The 24,197-nt window shown below is 35.6% G+C and overlaps 2 protein-coding genes across 2 annotated transcripts; one reads left to right on the top strand and one right to left on the bottom strand.

The window, feature by feature from the left end:
- Nucleotides 1–380: 380 nt before the first annotated feature.
- LOC136810640 (integrator complex subunit 9 homolog) lies at nt 381–20,530 on the bottom strand. The gene is made up of 24 exons (XM_067067209.1): nt 20,365–20,530; nt 19,134–19,264; nt 18,902–18,965; nt 18,169–18,231; nt 17,863–17,946; nt 17,503–17,558; nt 17,327–17,413; nt 17,074–17,133; nt 16,687–16,747; nt 16,399–16,488; nt 16,012–16,168; nt 15,775–15,824; nt 15,340–15,470; nt 14,868–14,928; nt 14,729–14,771; nt 14,093–14,221; nt 13,418–13,473; nt 13,160–13,228; nt 12,624–12,704; nt 4,260–4,346; nt 3,811–3,926; nt 3,510–3,585; nt 3,075–3,131; nt 381–981 (listed from the first exon to the last, which is right to left on the bottom strand). Exons 1-24 carry the CDS (start codon nt 20,371–20,373, stop codon nt 862–864), a joined length of 1,938 nt encoding a protein of 645 aa, XP_066923310.1. The 5' UTR covers nt 20,374–20,530; the 3' UTR covers nt 381–861.
- Nucleotides 20,531–20,770: 240 nt separating this feature from the next.
- LOC136810639 (syntaxin-binding protein 1-like) lies at nt 20,771–23,068 on the top strand. The gene has a single exon (XM_067067208.1). It carries the CDS (start codon nt 20,827–20,829, stop codon nt 22,618–22,620), a length of 1,794 nt encoding a protein of 597 aa, XP_066923309.1. The 5' UTR covers nt 20,771–20,826; the 3' UTR covers nt 22,621–23,068.
- The last annotated feature ends 1,129 nt before the right edge of the window (nt 23,069–24,197 follow it).

Here is a 24,197-nt window from a genome sequence, read left to right as displayed (position 1 = left end):
CTTAATTACTTTTAAGAGATTTGATTAAAAAGCCATTCGTAAAGTCAATTCTTTGTTAAAAGTGTAAAGGAACCTGAATGTTACTTTTATGCTCAAATACCAAAATAAAGTTTTTGACTATGGCCAGAGCCCTTAAAAACCCCAATCGGGGAATTGCAGAGTATCGTTTTCTCACTTGGATTTTTGAATGATTTTAACATAGTCAATTACCTTACAATTAAATTTTGCGTGAATTAATTTTCGCGAATTTGGCTAATAACTCTTTAAAATCGTCTTTTGGCCAAAACGCCTAGGAAAATGAATGAAACTAGGTTCAAAAGAGGGGTGATTCGCAAAAATGTATCCATATAGGGTATGTAAAGTAAATTCACAAACAAAAATCAGGTGAAATAAATATATTTTGTTAAAGATATTCATCTTGTAAATTTTCCGGCTTTTAAAAAAAATATTTTCCTCTTAAGTTAAAGGTATGTTTTTAATGTTCACGTTAAATTCCGTTTTTAAATTCATTTTTCAACAGCCTTTACAATTGTAATCTTTTCATTTCTTGGCTGTCCTATGAAAGCAATGATAATCATAATATCATGCATAAATTTCAAGTAAGTATAACTCTTCATAGCTTGCCAATTGCCAAACAAATTATCATTTATTTAACTTGGGCTCAGTCACTGGGCCGGCGGTAAATCATTCACTGGGACCACCCAATTACAGAAAGGTTCTGGAGAATATCAAGTGATACGTCAACGCCCATTTCATTAGCCAATAAACGTGATTCACTAATAGATACAATCTCAAAAGTCACCTTTCTCTGACAAAAGAATTAGAATCGTGCAATTCCATTTGACAATTTCTTCCTCATTTTCAAACAATCAGTAGACAAGATAACAATGCATTTTTTATTTTGACCCTCAACTTTTCATCCACATGGTTGATTATATGTGTATTTCCAGGCTCAAGTTGAATCATAGCATCTTTGTCAGGCTAAAATGAATCAAAGGTTTGTATAAATGAATAAGTATGTCAGTTCAAATGGAATTTCCGTAGCCATTTTCATTGATATTGAATAAAGTTATTTCACAAGGCTCATAGTCATAGAGTAATATGTAACACCCATAACACCCAATTATGGTGGTATTGATGTTAAACTGATGTCGTTTTGATCATGGTTACCAAAGCTAAACTAAGTTCAAAATTCCAAAATTCAACTTGATTAAAAAAAACCCGGATTTTTTAACAGATTTTTAACCCCGAAGATGCCAAAACTTTCTAATGTAGGGCAAAATACCGAATAGACACTCGTCCAAAGGTTGGTCAAAGAATGGCCGACGAATGAATGCAAAGAAATGCAAAGTTTTAGAAGCGACATAATTAAAACAAGCAACATGCTGAATGGACCTACCTAATGATTAGCATCAGATGAAAATAAGAAAAAAGTGACAATAATTGTACAAAAATTCAGAATGGAAAAATAAAGCTTGTGTGTTGAATATTGTAAAATGGTAAAAAGGAATGTCCCCAAATACGAAAATCACTTAAACCATTCAGACCCAAAAAACCTTTTAAGCTGTTTTTGGCCCAAAGTTGCCCAAAAGATTTTCCTTAAAAATCTGGCTCCGTCACATTTTGGGCATTGTCATTTTGCATCATTGTGCAAAAAATCAGAAAAAAATTATGAGTCAACATTGAGAAAAGCTATATTTTCTTATTTGGTTAAAGGGAATTTCCCCAAAATACGAAAATCCGTCTTTTAAGGCGAATAAGAATTTTCCAGGAAAAAACACTTCAGCCATTCTTTAAAGAATCTTGCCCTCCATCTTTGTACAAAAAATCAGAAAAAAGTAATGACAAGATTTTGCACAAAGTCCAAAAAACCCTATTTTTAGGTAGTTTTTGGCCCAAATTTGCCCATATATTTTTTTCGAAAATTGGGCTCCGTCACATTTTAGGCATTGCCATTTTGCATCATTGTGCAAAAAATCAAAAAAAATTATGAGTCAACTTTGAGAAAAGCTATATTTTCTTATTTGGTTAAAGGGAATTTCCCCAAAATACGAAAATCCGTTTTTTAAGGCGAATAAGAATTATCTGGGAAAAACCACTTCAGCCATTTTACATCATTGTGCAAAAAATCAGAAAAAAATAACGAGTCAACATTGAGAAAAGCTATATTTTCTTATTTGGTTTAAGGGAATTTCCCCCAAAATACGAAAATCCGTTTTTTAAGGCGAATAAGAATTATCCGGGAAAAACCACTTCAGTCATTCTTTAAAGAATCTTGCCCTCCATCTTTGTACAAAAAATCAGAAAAAAGTAATGACAGAATTTTGCACAAAGTCCAAAAAACCCTATTTTTAGGCAGTTTTTGGCCCAAATTTGCCCAAATATATTTTTTTTCGAAAATCGGGCTCCGACACATTTTAGGCATTGCCATTTTACATCATTGTGCAAAAAATCAGAAAAAAATAACGAGTCAACATTGAGAAAAGCTATATTTTCTTATTTGGTTAAAGGGAATTTCCCCCAAAATACGAAAATCCGTTTTTTAAGGCGAATAAGAATTTTCCGGGAAAAACCACTTCAGCCATTCTTTAGAGAATCTTGCCCTCCATCTTTGTACAAAAAATCAGAAAAAAGTAATGACAGGATTTTGCACAAAGTCCAAAAAACCCTATTTTTAGGTAGTTTTTGGCCCAAAATTTGCCAAAATAAATTTTTTCTCAAAAATCGGGCTCCGTCACGTTCTGGGCATTGCCATTTTGCATCATTGTGCAAAAAATCAGAAAAAACTAATGAGCCAATCCTGAGAAAAGCTGGTAACAGACGGACGGACGGACGGACGAACGAACGGACGGACATGAGTTAATTTATAGAACCTCCACCGGGGCAGGTCCAAAAAGGCTCTTATTTCCAGAACTTTTTACAGCTTTGATTCAGGACTGCATTTTTCAAATTTAAGACTTATTTCAGACAGATGTCCTCTAGATCCCAATCTTTTCCAAACTCTCTAGCTTTATTGAAGTTAGAGGGGGACAGGGACAACAATCTTCCAAAGGAAACTTAAAAAATTGACTTACAAAATGAACAATGTGACCAGATTCAGTTTCTTCAAATTCAGCATTTCTTATCCCTTGCTAAAATGACAATGAAAACAAAGAAATATTTTGTCTTGCTAACCTCATGCGTCAAGTAATACGAGATTGGTTACATGGTTACTTTGTTGAGAGTAGCGAAGATGCTCTGATTTTAGGCTACAGCCACCTTCTAGAAGACGTTTTTAAGCTTAGGTATATCTACTAAGCGTATGAAATGTTAAAAACTTATGCCTTAGGTTCTTATTTGGGAAAATAGAACAACCACAAGCCATTTCTTAGACCTTGTTTTATCAAGGATCAAAAATGACCATTTTCCAATTTTCTGTTCATTATGTTTGGGAGCTGGTCATTTTTGTCAAAGTTTGATAAATGATGTGATTGTTCCTTTTTTTCAGTCATTAAATTTTGATGACTTACATCGCGAAGAGCAGCTACAAATTGTTCAACATCAACATTCCCATATAAACGATCCGTCTTCTCTTTCTCCGGTGATCTAAACAAATGTGACATTAAAGAAGTACTAAACATTCCAAACAAAAAACAGCACAGGAAAAGTCTTATCTTTTGTATAATTTACAACTCGAAGGGATTTCTGGAAGAGTTTGACATAAAGGTTTGACATGAAAAAAGGGTTTGAAAAACTAAGCCTTTAACTGTTTGCACCTAGTAGCTAAGGAACCAGGGACACGAAAAGATCTTATAATTTCAGAGTTCATACTTTCGTCCATCGTATGGTTTCAAGATGTGTCTATTATTACGTGTCACAATTTTGCCTTTGACCATTGCTAGAGCGACTCCAGGCTCGATCTGTTTTGGGTTTAACTTCTGTGAAAGCTATAAAAGAACATCTTTTCATGATACAGACATTAACAAACAATCCTGTGATTAAATTTTGATTCAGAGACAAAAAGGCATTATCATAACCTTGATATCAAGTCAGTTGCGGATCTGAGGGAGGGGTTCAAAATATATCACGGAGAGTCTTCAGTATGGAGTATGGCTAAAGGAAACACTCTCTGTCATAAATTTTATAAAAACATCCTTGACCCGCCAATCCCGTGTGGAAATAGATTTCCTGATATTGCACCGCGCATTTCAAAGGGTCATACCGTAGTGATAAAATCCACTGACGTTGAAATTCATCAATACAAGATAGGAAATACTAACCTCTGGTGATAAGGCAATTTTCGAATAATCCTTCTTCAAAGAAATATTCAATACATCGAGCCCTTTGTACGACTGGAGAGGACAATCCTATAAGAAATAGCATGGTAACAGACGGGTGTTCACCAATTTTGGCAAGCTCTTTGCAATCTTTCAAAGAATGATTCAAAACTAAAATAGAAATACAAAAGAAAAATAACTAACTTGAACAAAAACAAAAGTGTGAAATTGACACGCCTACTTGTGGAAAATCTAAGTTCTAGCGATAATGTATAGTATATACAAAAGAAAACTCATGTTGAAAGAAAATTGAATGCCTGAGTTTAAGTATAAGTGAAAATCTAAGTTGAAAATGTAAGTTGAAAATGTAAGTTGAAGTATAAATTGAAAGTATAAGTTGAAAGAAAAATGTAAAAATATATAAGTTCTATTTACCAGCATGCCAGGAAATTGATATTGTGATGGTCCTGAACACAAAAGAGCTTGAGCTTGAAGTTGAACAAAGTTTGATTGATTAGAAGTGCTATCAACCTAGCTTAAGAGCTAACTAACTTGAATGATGTAGCCATCTTGAATTGATTTGAAAATTGAGTTTGAGAGATGTTAACTCCTCAAAAGCTAGTTGACAACTGATGACAAAAAACAAAGTGCTGGTTTTGTATCAAAAAGCAAAGTGGACAAAAATTATAAAAAACTAAGTTGATATGTAATAAATTATGAATAAATAAATTATTTTTTGTGTATAAATTATATAAATTATTTTAAAATTGAATTGTGTGTAAAATGCAGAACAAACCAAAGGACAAAGACCAGAACAAAGTGGACATGCAAGAAAACTTACAAAATGTGTCTAGACCCTTAGGAAAGCTCTGTCCACATGTGGCAAAAACAGAAAGACACTGAAAAACACAGAAAACTCAAATATGTATATTTTTTGTAAATTTTGAATAAGAATAAGGTAAAAGCATTTCAACCAGACCAAAACATAATAAATGAAATTTTGCATTTCATGAATTTCTTTAGTTTACACTGCCCGGCCGGCATATGCAAAATTTCAATTGCTCAAGTTATCAATATCACTTATAATCAATTCATGAAATAAAGGCAATTCATCCACAGGGTGTATCATAACCAAGCCACGTACTGCACGAAAGGTGGTACGATTGACATTTTCGGTGTGGTTACGATATTCGACTTGGCACCTTCGAATACGATCATCCTTGCTTGTTTCGACGCTTTTGATCTTTCCATATTGATATGTGTTGCATAACTGGCTTTCCTGCTTTAGGAAAAGTACAATATCACCAACTTTCAAATTAAATGTGTTATCAAACCATTTTGGCTGATGCATAAGCTTTGGCAGATGAACGGTTAGCCATACTTCAAACCAGGCATTGAATAGCTCCTCATTTTGTTTGAGAAACTTGTCGGGTTTTGAGGTGATATTGACAGGAAATGATGGACTCCTGTTATTGTTACGACCTAACAGAAGTCGGTTTGGAGTTAAGATGTCGGAGACTTCAAACTCTGAATGTCCATAGAGGGCCAGTGGTGCGTCGTTGATGGTGTTTGACAGCTGGCTGGCGACGGTTTCCCATTGAAGCACGGAGAAACGATACTTGTCAAAGTTGATGTTGAGTGATTTCTTGATTTCCTGGATTTTCCGCTCCACCTTGCCATGCATGTGATGACCGGATACAGGACAGGTTTGAAAATCGACAAGAACATCTTGAAACAGGCGGTTTTGGATATCCCGAAAGGAAAGTTTAAGCGTTCCGCATCCCTTGACTAGTTGACTTCCTTCGTCAGGTAGTAGGTACTTGGGATATCCAACTTCGCTGGCAAATCGTGTAAATGATAAGATGAATGCTGGCGTACTATAATCATCCATGATCTTGATCTTTGTAGCGGATGTTGTTGTGCAGCAAAAGATTACCATCCATATTTTGATTGTGGTACGTTTGTGGAAGTTTGAGTATGAAGTAAATGGTCCACACAAATCCACTTGTGTTGAATAGAATGGAGGGGCGATGTTCAAATTGTGGTCTGATATCGGTCCCATTTCCACATTGATTGTTTTCTTTGCGATGTATCTGCATCTTTCACAGCGTCTTCGGACGAGCTTGACAAGATCACGACCATCAATGATATAGGATATTTGAAGGACATAACGGAGAACAGTTTCAACTCCAGCATGTTTGGCAACTGGATGGTTCCAATGGACATGATCGACAATGCTGTAGGCAATCGGTGAGTGTCTGTCGACCAGTGGGACGAAGAATGATGATGCGGTGAGGTCAAGCATTATGTTGGTGAGCTTTCCAGTTGCTGTCACATTGTTTGTAGGTAGAATTCTGCCAGTGTAATGTAAGATTCCATCCTTCATTGTTGAGATTCGTTCATACTTCTTTTTCAATGAGAACGATTGTACTTCCTCTGTTGCTTTAGTGAAGAAGTATTGAAAAGTTGATTTTTCACATGGTTGAAGAGCGATACGTGACAATCTTTTCTTGCGACATGCAAAGTTTGATACAAATTGAAATATCGCGCTCATGATTGCCAATGATTTTGTCCAACCATACTTCATTGGGTTCACAAGGTACTCTGAGAAGTCGAACCGTTGATTTATGGATGAAAAGTGGATGGATGGAGGTATAGTGATTGGATCAACAATTGGGAGAATCTGTTCTTTCTTTGCAGCTTTGAGTTCTTCATTTGTGAGTTTGACTTGATCGACAGATTTCACGGGGAAGGTATCCTCAGGATCATGCATCCAATCAAACCCGTTGAACCAAGTTGAATTTGATGATACATCAGAAATGGTTGTACCTCTCCTAGTTCCAATGTCTGCGATCATATTTTCGGTCGAGACAAACTTCCATGATGCTAGTTCAGTGAATCGGTGGACTTCAGTAACACGACTGCGGACCCATGGCTTTAGTTGCTTCTCAACACCATTGATCCAGAACAAGGCAATTTGGCTGTCTGTCAGTTTCAAGCTTGATTTGAGGTTTGATCCAAAGGCTCTTCTAACGACTTCTCCAGTGTGTGCGTTGAGAGTTGCTGCAAAGAGTTCACCTCTTGGTTGAGTAGTTCCATCTGGGATGAGTCTTGAGCGTGCGAAAACAAGTTGGCATGAAAACTTCCCACACTTTCTCTTGAAACGTGCGTAGATTGCAACACATGCGATGTTTTTAGAAGCGTCTGCTGTATCGATTGAGTTGATCTCTAAATTGATGGCATCCTCTGGTACGATTGCACGTCTGTATTTTATTTGGGAGATTTCTTCCATCATTTTGAAATGTGAGTCCCATATTTGTCGAAGATTGTCTGGGATACGATCGTCCCATCCAATGCCAAGATCAACAAGGTGATGTAGATCAAGCTTCATTGCGGCTGTCAGTGGTGTGATTTTCCCAGATATGTCATAGAGTTCAGCTACTTTTGAGACACATTGTCTGCGAGTGAGGTTAAGTGGTACATCATTGATTTTGACAGGTTTCTTGCCTCTGACTTTCTTGGCAAAGTTTAGCTCGCTGACATCTAATGACACAACATCTTCTTCCGGATACCACTTCATTCCAGCGACACCAATGCTTTCACCATCTGATGTCAGGTCTGGCTTTGGTTTTTGGTGGGAGAATGTTATTCCTTTGAGTGAGAAACCTCCACGATTGACCACGATCTCAAGTTCATCAGCACGTTGAGTGGCAAGCTCCATTGACTTCTCACCGGATAGACAGTCGTCAACATAGATATCCTTCATGACGATTTTAGCAACTTCTGGGTAGTCTTCAGAGGACAGTCGTCCGGTTTCCCTCAGGGCTCGCTCTGATTGATTACCTGATGACTTCACACCATAGATCAATGTCTTTATGACTTTCTCTTTTGGGATTTTGGTTTTGTCAAGTTGTTCCTCCCAGATATATCGTTGTAGGCACCAATGATGTTCACGAAGACGAACTGAATTATACATCTTCCTAATGTCAGTGTGGAAGGCTGTATGATGTAGCGACCATCGTATAAGAATTTCAACTAGTCGGTTCATGTTGTTGGTTCCCTTCGCAAGGATGTCGTTCAGACTGTATCCTGAATCAGTGGGTTGCGATGCATCAAAAACGATTCTGCAGGGCGTGGATAGAGAGTTTGGCTTCCACACAGCTCTCCAGGGGATGAAGTTGACTACTTTGGTGTTGGATAGCATCTGTTGTTGTTGTGGTGTTAAGTTCTCCACGTAATCAACGTAGCCCATTGATTGTAACTTGGCTTCTGATGTGATGACATCCTTCTTGTCTGATGGTTCCTTGTCCAACTTCCTCAGTTGTTGGAAGTATACCTTCAGTGCCTTGTGTTTGTTGTTGACAAGTTTTGTCTCAGGGTTGTGGAGTAGTGGCAGGCTTGCGTGTGAGATACGATTCTTTAACTCAACTGAAACAGATTGATTGATTAAGTGTTGCTCCACTTCTTCTTTCAGGCTGATGGATTCGATTGATTCGCTTATCTTGCACTCTTTACAGTCTCTGCAGTGAACACATCGATATGTGATTTGACTTCCGGCATTCTCAGCTTCTTCAAAGACTTTGCTGTTTCTGGTGACGAGTGCTGTTGGGTGTTGGTCGTCAAACTCCAGCATGAGGTTTTGTTGGTGATCCTTTTCAACTTTGACGTGAATTAGGTCAACTTCTGGAAGAGTATAGTTTACGATGAGTTGCAAGGAATGTATTCATTTGGTTGACTGCAATGTGATGCTGGTTGATGATGTTGAAGGCACGATGAGGGCCTCCTACAACGCCACGGCTGCCATCGCTGTTATTGAACAAGGATTGGAATATTGTCAAGCCGGTTGTCAGTTGGAACACTTCCTTTGGATGATATCGATGATACTTGATACCTAGCATGATATCTACTTCCCCACCAACGGATGATGGGAGTGATGGTAGGTCATCTGGGTTGCCTCCAGTCTTCTGAAATGCTGAGATGATATCCTCCTCCACTTGTTTGAGCTCATACGTGGGGAAGGTTGACGTGATCTTTGGAAGACAAAGTCCTTTTAATTGTGCATCATAACCGTTGTGTAGTGGGATGTTGACTTTGTAGGATCCAGAACTGTAGGTTTGAACGTTACCAACACCTCCAATTGGGATGTCACCACTATACTCTACCTTGGCTCTCTCACCAAGACGTTTGACAGCATTCTCCGAAATGACCATGTCACTACAGCCAGAATCGAAGAATATGGTAAATAGCTGGCCATCAACAATAACTGTTTGTAGGATGTAGATTGCATCATTGTCGTCGTCATTGTCAGTACTGTCAACATCTGATGGTTGTGTAGTCTTACGTCTTGAGTTGTAGGACTGAGTGTCGATATGAAATACCAGTTTGATGTCTTTGGAGAATTGTTGAAGTCTCGTTTGTCGTAGGATGCATCTTTCTTTGAAGTTCTGAAGGACTTGGTGGCATTCAGGCGTTGAGGCATGGTCTTGGCAGACGAGAACATGCTTCTTGACGTCGAAGTTGTCGTGAGATGGGTGTGGACAGGTGAACTCGCGTTGACACCGTCCCTCCTGGTGTTTTCCTTTTGATTGTTGAGCGCCTGGAAACAGACACTGTGTGCAGTAACCCTTTTGGCGTAGGGTGTTGAATCGTTGGGATGGCTTCATTTGGACGAATTCTGGACATGAGAAATATTGTAATAACTTTGAGTTATTGGGTCCATTTGTCTGGATGTGTCCTGTTGCACCACAGATGAAACACTTTGTTTGGATGATCGGATTTTTGTAGTCTGTATGGTGTGAACTTCTACCACCTCCTGATGGTCCTTGTTTGCCATTCCCTGGTGTTTGTTTACCAGTATCGCTTGTTGGTTGAGAACAGTGTAACAGTTTGAGTTGTTGGATTGAGAGCTCTGTTTCGAGGAATTTGATAAACTCCTCCCATACATCTGGCTGATTGAGTGTTTTTCCTTCAAGAAAGGAAAACCATTTGGTTTGACGTGCATCATCCATCAACTGATAGATGTCTTCAAGTGTTTTCCCATAAAAGAGAAAATTTTCAATTTGATGTTTTCGAGACAAGTTCATTGCATCACGCATAAAGTTAAGCATGCTACTGATTGTTTCAATTTGCTTCTCAGGATCACGATTACGCCATAGGCGGGTTGCCTTGTTTAATGTAGAAAGTTTCTTTGATAGAAGAAGTTTCGGATCACCATATGACGACTTTAGTCTACGCCATATTTCATCAATGTCATCAACTCCTTTAACAAGGGTAAGGGCTGGGCCTTCAAGATAGTTGTTCTTAATCAAATCAGGAAGGTGAGCAGTTGGTGTTGATTTAGCATGCAACTTGTCGAAATCAGTTTTAAATGAATAAAAGTCTGAAGATGAGTCATACCCTTTAAACTTGCTTAGTTTAATGTTCAGTTTGGATGATTGAAATTTTTGTTCTTTGGCAATCTCCTGATGTTTGAGTGTTGCTTCAAGGTTTGTAACATACATGGATTTCGAAACAACTAGTGCATCATATGAAGTAGTGACAGTTTTGATCTCATCATTTGGAAAGTTATGTTGACTTAGAAGGATTTTCTCCATCTGTTTCGAAAGATTGTTCATACTCTGTTGATTAGCAGAAATGTTGCGTTCAGCTAGAATAAGTTCGTCATAATTAAATTCAGCTGGTTTCTTGTCGAAGACTGCCTTGAGCGTTTTGATGGTTCCCTTAACCTCCTTCATTAGGAAGTCAGAGACAAGTTTGTTTTGATGAGCATCTTGTATTGGTTTATCGATAGGGCGTACTGATTGGCGACGACTATGGATGCGCTGGATAATTTCTCTTGTGTTAGTAATTGCATCATTAAAAACTTTAAGGAATGTTTTTTCATATACATCCTCATCTGTGATCACCTTTGAAAGTTCACTGTGGATTATCTTCAATCGATTACGCATTTTCATTAGATTCTGAAGCACATCTTCAAGTTCATTAAATGACATAAATTCAATATCGTAATCCATACCGAAGTCAGCAATGTCACTGCAAAGGACGTTATGTTCAACGGAAAGTTGCTTGATATCGTGATCCATTGTTGATTCAGTTTGTTCTTGGAGTGATAAAGTTTGAATGAGTTTTGAAAGGTTGGCGTCAGTTGAGGATGTGTCACTCTGATCACTCTCATAAAGGCTTTCGTACAAATTGAAAGTAGTTTGAAGTGATGACTTCTCAAGGTTGGTTTCACTATCACTTGATGTAGGGCTTGTTGATACAGTTGGTTGATTGGGTGGTAATCGTTGACCACTATTAGCAAATGATTTGTAATTGATTGGTTTGGTCGCAGCTTCACGTTTGCTACGGCGCATGAAGATGGTTGGCTGTTTTGAATGTAACAGACGGGTGTTCACCAATTTTGGCAAGCTCTTTGCAATCTTTCAAAGAATGATTCAAAACTAAAATAGAAATACAAAAGAAAAATAACTAACTTGAACAAAAACAAAAGTGTGAAATTGACACGCCTACTTGTGGAAAATCTAAGTTCTAGCGATAATGTATAGTATATACAAAAGAAAACTCATGTTGAAAGAAAATTGAATGCCTGAGTTTAAGTATAAGTGAAAATCTAAGCTGAAAATGTAAGTTGAAAATGTAAGTTGAAGTATAAATTGAAAGTATAAGTTGAAAGAAAAATGTAAAAATATATAAGTTCTATTTACCAGCATGCCAGGAAATTGATATTGTGATGGTCCTGAACACAAAAGAGCTTGAGCTTGAAGTTGAACAAAGTTTGATTGATTAGAAGTGCTATCAACCTAGCTTAAGAGCTAACTAACTTGAATGATGTAGCCATCTTGAATTGATTTGAAAATTGAGTTTGAGAGATGTTAACTCCTCAAAAGCTAGTTGACAACTGATGACAAAAAACAAAGTGCTGGTTTTGTATCAAAAAGCAAAGTGGACAAAAATTATAAAAAACTAAGTTGATATGTAATAAATTATGAATAAATAAATTATTTTTTGTGTATAAATTATATAAATTATTTTAAAATTGAATTGTGTGTAAAATGCAGAACAAACCAAAGGACAAAGACCAGAACAAAGTGGACATGCAAGAAAACTTACAAAATGTGTCTAGACCCTTAGGAAAGCTCTGTCCACATGTGGCAAAAACAGAAAGACACTGAAAAACACAGAAAACTCAAATATGTATATTTTTTGTAAATTTTGAATAAGAATAAGGTAAAAGCATTTCAACCAGACCAAAACATAATAAATGAAATTTTGCATTTCATGAATTTCTTTAGTTTACAATGTAATCTGATTGGTTGTGACTATGACATAGCGTAACGAATCTTGAAGAAAAGGTGCTTGACTTACCGAGAAAATGACAAAATCAGTTCTTTGAGGTGTCATTACAGGTGGGGTTGTATATTCTTCTGGTATGATCAAATGTTTTGGCTGAAATTGAAAATGGTAAGGGTTTTTAGATTTCACTGTACATTTACTGAGCTAAAACAATGCAGTGATAGGATAACCTCTGGAAGACTTTTGAATCATAGTTCGCTACATCTCATTACTTCATTTTGTCCGTTCTAGTCTACTTTAAATTATATATCCCTGGACCAATCTATATCCGCCATCTTTGATCGAAGTTTTTTATGAATTGGTACCCGTAAAGAAGCCATTGCAGTGTTAAGAATTAACGTCTAACGGCGCTACATCATCAAAAGTTTTCTAGCGCTCTCGATGCATTTACACCGCTATTGAGTAGTGCCTCCATTAGGGTACCACTTTTTAAATAACTCCGATCAAAGATTTTCTTGGCTGGGATTGAGAAACTTGGTCCAGGGTATATAAAGGACAGTGGTTCTAGTCCTGTTTATAAAAAAATCGAAAGAAAAAGAGTTCCTTACAGTAATATCTTTTATGAGCTTATTTGCCTGATGGTAATTCAGTCGTGGATCGATCGGACAAAACACAGCCTAAAATGAGAAATACAAAACATAGATTTGATATAAAGGTTAAAAAACTAAAAATATTTTCCTCTTAAAAGCATATTTAAAGGTAATTACTAAGTTTTACGAAAGTTTTATCATCTTGTTTAAACTATATCAAGAGTGTTCTACTTGAGGACACCTTACCAACGCCGATAAAGAGATCAAAATATAAACCTTCATTGTAAGAGGTTGGAAAGGTATCAATGCATCTATATGGTTGAACTCAGAATCTAAACAAAAGGAAATAAAAATATCGACAGAAGAATCATTTATTTATGATTTTTTATGATTATATAGTTATTAGTATTTTTCTTAAACCCAGTGGCCAAAGCATGGTTTTTATTTTGAGGAGAAATGAATGGATAAAACACGACAAATGACCACCTATTCTTGAAGTATACTTTTCTGAGACGGAAATCCGTCTTACACTGTAAAAAAACATATCCAAAATGACTATAGTTACTGGTGATGGCGAAACACTTTTTAGAAAGTAAGCTTTTGGGAAGAAGGCTTAACTAATGAAAATGACTTGCCGCTTTTGGCCTGTGAGCTAAATGCAGTAATGGCAAGTGAAAAATGAGGGCTTATGAGATGTTCTAAGGTCAGAGGGCTTTACCAATGAAAATGATTTACCTCGTTTGGCCTGTGAGCTAAACGCGATGATGGCTAGTCAAAAATGAGGGGTAAGGAGATGCTCTAAGAATTAGCCAGAGTTGTTATTTTATTATGCAGTCTAAAATCTCAAAAACAAAGCAAAACCCCCTGTGTATCATGTCAATATAAATGGTATAAATGATGATAATACATTTATAAACAATATAGAGAGATAGCAAAATTTCATATTCTTACCAATGAAGATGATGGTATTTTTGTGGTTACCACCCCACAACTCCATGAAATGAATGACATCACCAAAACGTAATGAAGGATGACCAGTAAACACGACACATGGTGATTTGAAATTGTTGCTTAGACGGTCTGGATATGAAATAAAACAATTGAAAAATAATTTTCTAGTTTTTCTTCGGTTTGACCTTAGATTTACGTTCAACATCTGAAATCTGAGAGTAGGATTGTACACAATATTGTCCTTAAGTTTCGGTCGAATTACGCCTCGTGGAAAATTGCTCTTATAAAAAAATGTTATACGTCTTATAACATTTGCATGGCAAAAAGAAAGGGATGAGTTGGAGTTACTTCACTAATTGGTCATTTGAAGTAATAGAGATGACGCGTTCTTCAGAAAAAGTAACAAATTTGTTTTATTACAGATTAACAACCAACCAAATTAAATAAGAGCTTGTAAAAACTCTTACTTGTCCAAAAAAGAAGGTAGCAAGGCATATGAATTTAATATTATTATGGATGTTTAGGAAGTTAATGAAAGAGCTGAAAAATCGTGGTGTGAAAATCCTTTACCAGAATGATATTTGACAATTCTCTCCAAGTTAATTTTAATAAGCTGAATTAAAAGGATATACATACCATGCACAGTACTGAAATGTTTTATCCGTCCATTTTTGACCAACTGAAAGTATTAATAAGATGTGTGATGATATTTAAATGTTAGGCGGCTCATTGAAATATTATTAACATCAATTAAACATGATAGTGATTACTTTACCTCATGGTGCAAGAAAGGTGGTTCTGGAAGATACATTTTAGCTTGTTTGTTTTGATTCAACCTAGAAATTAAGTTAATTTTCATTTAACCAAAGCTCATTAGACGTCTCCAACCAATCTTAGAAAATTTTCTTGGTTTTTAGTACATCATAGAAACTTTTGGTGGCATTTTATTGTAACTAAAAAGCCCGTCTGCCTTGAAATACTTCAATGTCAGAAATTTTTGCGGCCAGGCCATTCGTGAGATTTTTCCTATTTCGCGGGGATTTCCCAAACAACTTTAGCAAACTCGCGAAAGTCGCGAAAATTTCTGATTAAAGTAGCACGAATTTGATGAATACATGACATGAATAAATCTTCAGAGCTTATTTTGGCGAAAGATTTGTCTAAACGTCCCAGGTATCCCTTCCTTAATGAATTGATGAATGGACGTAAGAAACACTTGAGAGAAAAACAACATAAAATATCCATACCATTCACCGTAAATATTAGCATGGGCAAGAGAACTGTGTGCCACTGGAGATACAAAATAAACTGGTATAAATGAGAGTCCAGAGCCATCCATGAAGTTACATACGTATTCAAATAAGTCATATATCACACCCTAAAAATAACCGTGTGAGAAATGCTATAAAAGTCTAGAAGTATGAAACCTTTAATTATTCAAATGGTCACAACAAATATCTAGAATGAATATTCACAAAAATACTAATAGGTTTGTTTTTATATATACATAGTATATTATCTTCCCATGTAAGTCTTCCTAGGTAGTTAAAAGCACTGTCAGGACGTATCTTAAAACTTTGAATATGATAATAAGCAGATCTATGGCTACTGTTGTGTAGTTTCTATTCGTATGAGTCTTAAAGAAAGCTGGCAAACGGATCAGACTCAAGAAAACAAATTACCGAAGGGATACAAGGAACCAGAACATTACCACCGCTCTTTAAAGTTGTTGCTGAAAATTGAAATAAAAATTCAGTTTACAACTGTGAGAAGAGAACTAAAAAAACATTTCTTAGCTTGAATTTTATTGAGATGTATTTTGAATTTAAGACATTTTAAGAGGTCCCAAAGAGAGTGTAATTTACCCTTATTCGAAGTCTTTTAAAATTGAGATCAAGAAAACTGATAGTTCTACTAACCTAAATTATTGCAAAAATCTCTCAACATGGCATCAGGATTTAAAGTATGTGTCTGAGTGAGCGAGTTCAAAATACACACGTCAGCATCTTTCAGGGACGTTTGATGCATTGCCATTGAGTGTGTAGCAAATAAGGATGAATTTGAAATGTAAACAATCTAAAAAATGATAAAAAAAATTCGATTAAATGCTCACTACAAATGATTGCTGTTTTGGTCACATTTAAAAATCTCTAGTAAAGTGTAATTGAGCTAATTCTCATCATAAAATTGGTACACAAAGACATGATTCTTTCCTAAGATAGAAAAAAGTTTCTTTTGAGCTAGGAAACTTAATCATTTGTTACCACTTGCAAAATAAAAATAGAGAAATTTTTATCTCTAGTTACCTTATGAAAATCTGTCTCCAGAATCCAATTGGTACTTCCAATGGATAACCCAGAGCTGACAGGTGTAACTTGCATCAACCCTAAAATATCCTATAAATGGAAAATCTAACTATATTTTCACGTCTAAACGTATCTAGTGCCGTTGCACCTAAGTGTAGCAGAAATTGTAAACCACCAAGAAAATCTTTTGTTTGTATAAGAAAATTTTACTAAGGAGAGATTTGATGCCTTCTGTTTTTCAGATTATCTACTAGTAATTTCCAAAGGAGAAAACCATTCATCATTTACTATTTTTTCGCTGAATCCAACCGATTGAATGTTTGATATGCAACTTGAAACATCATGAGAGCTACAAAAAAGAAGATTTAAAGTTTTTACGGTAACTTGTGTTATATGTAAATAACACAGAGAAGGTGTCGTAAAACAGTCTTAGCATGTCATCATTATATTTATTTTAGTAGGGGAAACATCATCGACTTGGATGGGAACTTGAGGGCCACCTCTTGAAATCTGAAGGTTAACAAAGTTGAAACACCATAACATACTCACTTTCAGCATAGCCATTCGTTCGAATTTTTCCTCAAGTTGAAGTCCCCACCCCTACTTCAAGATGCAAGGGTTAAACCTTAAAACAATGATGTTCTTTTAAGTTAATCTTAACAGTAACATAATTACCTGTAAACAGTTTCCCAAGAAATTGCATCTTTATACTCACACAAGGGAGAAGGGAGTAGCCTATGAAAAATAAAAGATTTGTCAAGAACAATCTTCTTGTTACTTTCTCTGAGCGGACAATACCGAACTCTGAATTCGGGTACTGGAAGTGAAAGTTGAATAAGATAATTAAATAAAAGTATCAAAAACACTTAATAACGAAAAATCATTTTTGGGGAGGCTGTGAGGTTTATGAAAAACTGTTTAAACGTACCTTTGAATATCTTTTTGCTTCCATAATGAAAACTTTTTTCGTTTTTGCATATTCTTATTGTAAGTGACTAATTCTTCCATCAATAACCTTAAAAGCATGAAATTAAATTACTTTAATTGGTTGAGATATAGATCACTCATTCTCAAATCCTGTAAAATTTTAAAAATCATCCTTACTTTCCAATCTGTAAGGTTGGTTCTGTAGCAAGGACTTTTCCATTGAAGCCAGAATACTAAAACAGGACAATCAGTGTTTTCAAATGACATGAAAAAAATTCTTGCTTTTAGTACAGTGGTCAAAGCAAGGTTTTTTTTATCTCAAACGGAAAATGAGCCCAGATTTTCTATATTCTACTAAATTTTCCTAAATTCTTAGGCCCTCTTTTTCATTCTTCATTGAGGCGGAATGTCAACAGAATTTTTTTTTAATATTTCTTTTAACTGTACTTGAGAGCTTAGAAGGGCTATTTTATTTTCAAGCAGGATATGCCGTGGGTCCTCTGGAGTAAAAACTTCTTAAAATGATATAATTATTACCTCAGTAATGTATGGTAATGCCAAAATATTGTTATAGCTTGTGACTAAAATAACGTCAATGGATGCAAAATCCACCATTCCTTTCTGTAGAAGAAAAAGAAAATTTCACAAACTGGATTGATCGCACTCCTCAGACATTTTAGGTGTGTGTGGAGGTGTGCGCGTGCTATCGCACGCTTCAAATGATGCAGCCTGAGTTCAACTTTTGGTGACCTTTTTTCACTCACTTTATCTGTTTTTGTTTTTACTTGGTAACACATTGAATACTTACGGTTTTACATCTCAAACAAAAGTGATTAGTTTTACCTCAGGAATAGCTGCTTCAGGAAGGCTGTCCAAAAAAACACGTCCACCAATCTCATAGATATTCTACAAAAAAAAAAAGAGTTAATATCATAGTAAAAGAAAACTCAATTTCACATAATACAAGCAACTTTATTAATACAAGAAATCATAACCTCTTTTATTCTCAGGTTCCATTTTATATATACATGCTTTTCAGGAAGTGATATAAAAGTAATTTCAAAGGGGTCTAAGCTCTAGTTTAGACGGCCGACTTTCTGCCCTGCCTATTCTAATTGTTAGAGTAGGCAGAAAGAGGGCACAAAGTTGGTTGTTAAAATCTTTGCTTGGAAAGGTTTGGAAGAAGACATTGCATTGACGTCAAAAGAGGGCTATGCATCACTTTAGACAGCCCACTTTATGCCCTCTTTAATTCACAATTAGAATAGGCAGGGCAAAAAGTGGGCCGTCTAAACTAGAGCTAAGGAAAGCTTTCTCATTTTTCTAGGGGCTAAAAATTTTTTTTTTAATTCCAGGGGGTAAAATACTTTTTTTCGTCCAGCTTCTTTTCAAGATACGAGGAACAATTTTTCCAAGGTTTTTTTTGGAAATTTTACTATTTCCCAGGGAAGCCCACACATTTTCAAAAATTTTTCTTTACTTTAAAAGGTTCATCTACCCCCCTATTATATCAATTTTTAAATGGAACAGTCCATTTATGAGGGTTTTTCAAAGATATAATTACTGAACATCTTACAGCCTCTGTTCCCAGTAAACGTTTTATTTCTGCATTTGGCAGCCAGTGCTTCAAATTTTGTTTCCTAAAAGAATTGATAGATACTTGATAACTTAACAAAATCCTCAAAGTCTGATTGTAAATAAATCTTGCTTCAAATAAATGAAAAGTATGAGTAATGCTTGCCAAGAGCGTCAACTCCTACACCTTTTCAACTTAGAGCATAGTATAAGATCAAAACATTTTGCCTTACCTTTCAACCACACCAACAGGTAAATAGTCTAATATGGGGGTCAAATCTAGTTTGGTGTCCAACATGATTGTTAAATCTTTCAATTTTAAAATCATACATGGTGCAATGGAGGATTTCTTATTTAGCGAAAACTAAAAAAAGGAAAAGATAATTTTACTTAAGCATGGAATGCAAATTAATCAGATTGATTTCTAACCATTCTGTCTTAAAAGTATATTGATACTATTCTTCTCTTTAAAATTTTCTCAGCACTTATGGTATATTTAAGATGATTCAATGTTGGGAAGAAATAATCTAAGAAATGAAAGGATTTTTGAAAAATTGAAAAAGAAGAATAATGCAGATTATACCGGTTTAAAAATCATGACACATGGCTTTTTCAAATATTTAAACCTCGCTGATTCTGAATCTGTATTTTACTAATTTGTATCTTTCTTAGATAAGGGTAGGTTTATTTTTGAAATGCATTTCAAAGATATGCAGGTTGAGATTAATTGATCCCAAACAAACTTTAATCCTCCCTATTTTTGACAAGAAAGTCAAACACCAAAAAGTTGATGTATAAACACATATTTAAGTGTGCACTAAATTTAAACTTTTAATGTTTTTGAGACTATGACTGGTAAAATCAAAAAATTAACCTTATTATATAACAGTATAAGAATATATGTTAGGGGACCCGTGCCGTCCATATTCATTTGACAACGCATAACGTCAAATTGACGTTATTCTCTGAACCCACCCCCACAGATAACGTCGAGCAATGTATACCAAAAGTTGTAGTTATTTTTTCATCAAAGTTTTCCTGTTTCGTCGCAAAGTCTGTACTTGGTTGTACCCGTGGTGAGTGTATGTGTTCTTTTAACTGATGACCTTTATTTAAAAAGAAATTAAAAGCTCCACTTGGCGCTAGGTTCGTGTCGTGCTAACCGCTTTAAGCGTACCACCTTCTTTGCCCACTTGTGCGATGTGGTTTGCTCGATCGCACAAACAATGAAAATATGATGTATTATGTATTATGATATCATAGCGCGAACCAATGGGATTATGCGAGCAGCAAATTTCCATCAGTTATTCCAACCTTCCTATTATTCCTATCTCCAAAGAAGGATGTCGAAATTAGAAGAGAGGGATGTTGATATTAGTTATTAGACCAACTAACTTATACGGTGTGTACTGACAGAACAACTTTGAAAATCTGAATCTTTATGTATGATTTTTATTGACTTACCAACTTCATCGTTTCTGAGTTGACTTCAGCTGTTAGTTGTCGTCTTCTTTGTTCTGCTAACGTTGTCTTCTTGTCTAGTAGTAGTACTTTGGTAAGCTTGGTAGTTGGTAGCCTTCTAAACTTGAAGCAGCTTGAAGCTCGTGCAGAAGAAATCACTTTCGTTTTCGAACAGACCCCTCCATTTCGGTTTTTGTTATTTATTAGCACAGGTATGTACAGGTCCAAATGAGTCGATCTCTGTAGAAAACTTATGGGAAAGTGCACCTATACACTTTGTCATATAGCAAACTTGCATTTTGTTTTGGTTCGAATAGCGTGGTCATTTAGCCGCAAATATATAATAAGAAAGTACTACAAAATCATAGGAGTCACTTGTGACCAAGGCACCGAAAATACGGGGAGTTTTCTGACGAGGAAGCAGAGATATTTTTCAGTTCAAGCTCAAGTGTTGCAGTCGTCAAAATGTCTCTTAAAAACCTTGTCGGTGAAAAGGTACTGAATGACATCCTGAAGCCTCTCCAAACAGCCGGACAATGGAGAGCTTTGGTTGTAGACAGCTTGGGAATGAGAGTTATCTCGACGTGCTGCAAAATGCGTAACATTGTCATGACTGGAATTACAATTGTTGAGGACCTCAATAAAGGGCGAGAATCGTTACCACTTGAAGCAATCTACTTCATTGCACCCTCTGAGAATTCTGTTCAATTAATCATTGACGACTTCAAAGATGCCAATAAGCCACAATATACTGGTGCCCATATCTTCTTCACTGAAACATGCCCAGAGAATTTGTTTGAGAAAATTGCAAAAGCTAATAACCTTGGAAGGAGAATAAAGAATCTCAAGGAGATCAACATTGCATACTTGCCAACTGAAATGCAAGTTTTTTCACTGGATAACAGAGATGCTCTTCCACATTTATACAGCCACAACTCTGCTGTAGTTCGTGAAAAGCGACCTGTCTGTGTGGAGCAGATTGCTGAGCAACTAGCCACCTTATGTGCTTCTCTTGGAGAATACCCATCCATCCGATATCGTTCAGCATCCCAGCTCTCCCTTGATATAGCACAAGCCCTTATGAATAGAATGCAAGCATATAAAGCTGATGATCCATCAATTGGAGAAGGTCCTCAAAAGCAACAATCTCAATTGATCATTCTTGATAGAGGATTTGACTTGGTCAGTCCTTTGTTACACGAGCTGACATATCAAGCCATGGCTTATGATTTGATTGACATTCAAAATGATGTCTATAAATATGAAGTTCAATCTGGTGGTGATTACGTCATGAAAGAAGCTTTGCTTGATGAAAATGATGAGCAATGGATTAAATTACGACACAAGCACATTGCTAATGTCTCAGCCCAAATCACTGGCATGATCAAGGAGTTTTCAGAATCTAAACGTCTAACTGGTCCAGGCACAAAACAAGCTACAACCATTAAGGATTTGTCCATGCTTCTAAAGAAAATGCCACAGTACCAAAAAGAACTAAGCAAGTATTCATTACATTTGAATTTGGCAGAGGAATGTTTGAGAATTTACAATGAAAACCAAATAGAAAAATTGTGTGCTGTTGAGCAAGATCTTGCAACTGGAGTTGACAAAGATGGGGAAAAGATAAGCAAAGATCACATGAGAACCATTGTACCAGTTCTCCTTGACCCTACAATCAGTGAATACAACAAGCTTAGAATCATTTTATTGTATGCTATTATGAAGCAAGGTATTACCGAAGAAAGCATGAATAAGTTAATGGAGCATGCTAAAATTTCAAGTGTTGGTCGTAATACCATTAAAAATGTTGCTAACTTGGATGTTACTATCATTCAAGATTCTGACAAAGCTGTGAAAAAGAAGAGTACCATAAATCGAAAAGAGAGAACAGGGGAATACCAACTCTCTCGATATGTTCCTTACGTGAAAGATATCATGGAAGATGCTGTTGAGGGAAAATTAGATAATAAAATGTTTCCCTATTTGTTAACCAGAGAAGGAGGTGGAATAATGGCTGGTGGCGGTAGTTCAGCTCGAAGTGCACGAATGTTTGGTAACTGGCATAAGGATAAAACCCAAACAGAAACCACCCGTAGTCTCCCACGTTTGATTGTATTTGTTGTCGGTGGTGCTTCATACTCTGAGACCAGATCTGCTTATGAAGTTACTGAAGCATATAAACAATGGGAAGTTATTCTTGGGGGCTCAGAACTCTTAACCCCTGATGGGTTTCTTTACAGAATCCTGAGTCTAGGGTAATTTAGTTTTTATAACAAAGTTATTTGATGCACTTTTTATTTTATCTATATTGTTATATCAAATTGTTACATTAAAATCAGAAGCTGTAAATTTAATTCCTAGTATTTTATTGTACTTAGTGTGTGTTGTTTAGCTTTGAAATTTGGGTTTGATTTGGCAAAGAAAATTAGAGATTATAAAGGTTAATACATCAAGGATCAACTTTTGATTGAAGAACAATCTGCAAACTATTTAAACAATGATTTTAAAACTGAGATTATTTCTGGGGTATTTTTATATTCTGAGATGGCGTTGCTCTCGGCTATCCAATATTATATTATTATAGTGATTATTTTTGTATAGGGTAGGGTGTATAAAGTGAATTTGAATAATCCACAATTCTTATAATTTTTGACATTTGTTTTTGGGTACTGTACTGAATATATGTGAAAAATTGTCATAATCAGAATTCAGATTTTTGTGATATTACACATGAATTTATTCACTTTTAAGGCCTTTTAAAGGAAGAAACTTTCGCGAGACGGAAAAAATCACGAAATTTTGGGAGTTTACTTTCGCGAATGACCCATTCATCTATATTTGTGAGAAAAACGGAATTTACTGTTACAAACTGAATTGATATCTTTATAATATAAATTTTCTTTGTATTTTCATATTGTGTACAAACTTTCGCGAGGTTTCGCGAAGAAAAATTTTTTTTTTCGCGAAAGAAGTACTGTATATTTTTAGTAGAAAATCGAGTTTTCGAATGTTTTGATCTTTGTACTCAGACCACAATTGATGGACTTTTGCATAATTTCTATCTATTTTGTCCTTGTTATTATCAAAAAATTTGAGTAATGCAAATGTAATTTCTTTTCAGACTTTTTTTCGCGAGCAAAAACTTGCGCGAATACACAGGTTGCAAAATTAAAGTCTGAAGACAAATCGCGCTTTTACTCGAAACTCTTATGTGCTTGTTTCATTGACATAATAAATTTATCAGCTGTAAGTTGTAAAGCAAGTAACATGGGAATAAAATCACGTGAACTTTCTCGAGTAATCACATGTTTTGACTGCATTGATATAATTTATTTGCAACCCGTATTGTTCTTTCAAGAGTTTTAAAATCATTTACATTCGCAAAAAGGGCTAAAATTCGCTAAAAGTCATGAAAGTTTGTACTACACTGAAAAGTAAACCTCGATAACTTTTGATAGAATTTTAATTAGTAAGTGGTTTTGTGCTTGTTAAAAGATAATCCAGAGTGGTATATTATCAAAAAAGAAAAAAATTCAAAAAATGGAAACGAAGATGAAAAATGAAGAAGAAGAAAATCAACTTCTTGTAGAATAATGTTTTATATCAGAAACTTTTCAATCTTAGAACGTCATACAATTTTTTTCAAATTAATGATGTTCTAAGACCAAAGAGCCACTCGTGTGAAAATGATAATTATAGCACAATTATTGAAGAAGTTCATTTTCTTGTTCTTCATTTTCAATCTTTATTTTCTGATCTGTTTTGAGTTTTTTAATATTCCACTCCTGTTCGTCTTTTCAACGAGCACAAAATCGCTACTTAGTTCAAATTCTATC

The sequence above is a fragment of the Clytia hemisphaerica genome, unplaced genomic scaffold (genome assembly GCF_902728285.1).
Source record: "Clytia hemisphaerica strain Z4C2 unplaced genomic scaffold, Clytia hemisphaerica genome assembly, whole genome shotgun sequence".
In the NCBI taxonomy this organism is placed as follows: domain Eukaryota; kingdom Metazoa; phylum Cnidaria; class Hydrozoa; order Leptothecata; family Clytiidae; genus Clytia; species Clytia hemisphaerica.
This window is presented reverse-complemented; position numbering and strand designations above follow the sequence as displayed.

Bases quoted from the DNA above. Each gene is read 5' to 3' on its own strand.
- LOC136810640 (XM_067067209.1), bottom strand. The intron at 13,474-14,092 runs GTAAGAATATGA...CCTTTTGTTTAG, and splicing joins AAATACCATCATCTTCATTG to ATTCTGAGTTCAACCATATA. The intron at 4,347-12,623 runs GTAAGTCAAGCA...TATTTCTTATAG, and splicing joins CTGATTTTGTCATTTTCTCG to GATTGTCCTCTCCAGTCGTA.
- LOC136810639 (XM_067067208.1), top strand. From the start codon at position 20,827: ATGTCTCTTAAAAACCTTGTCGGTGAAAAGGTACTGAATGACATCCTG.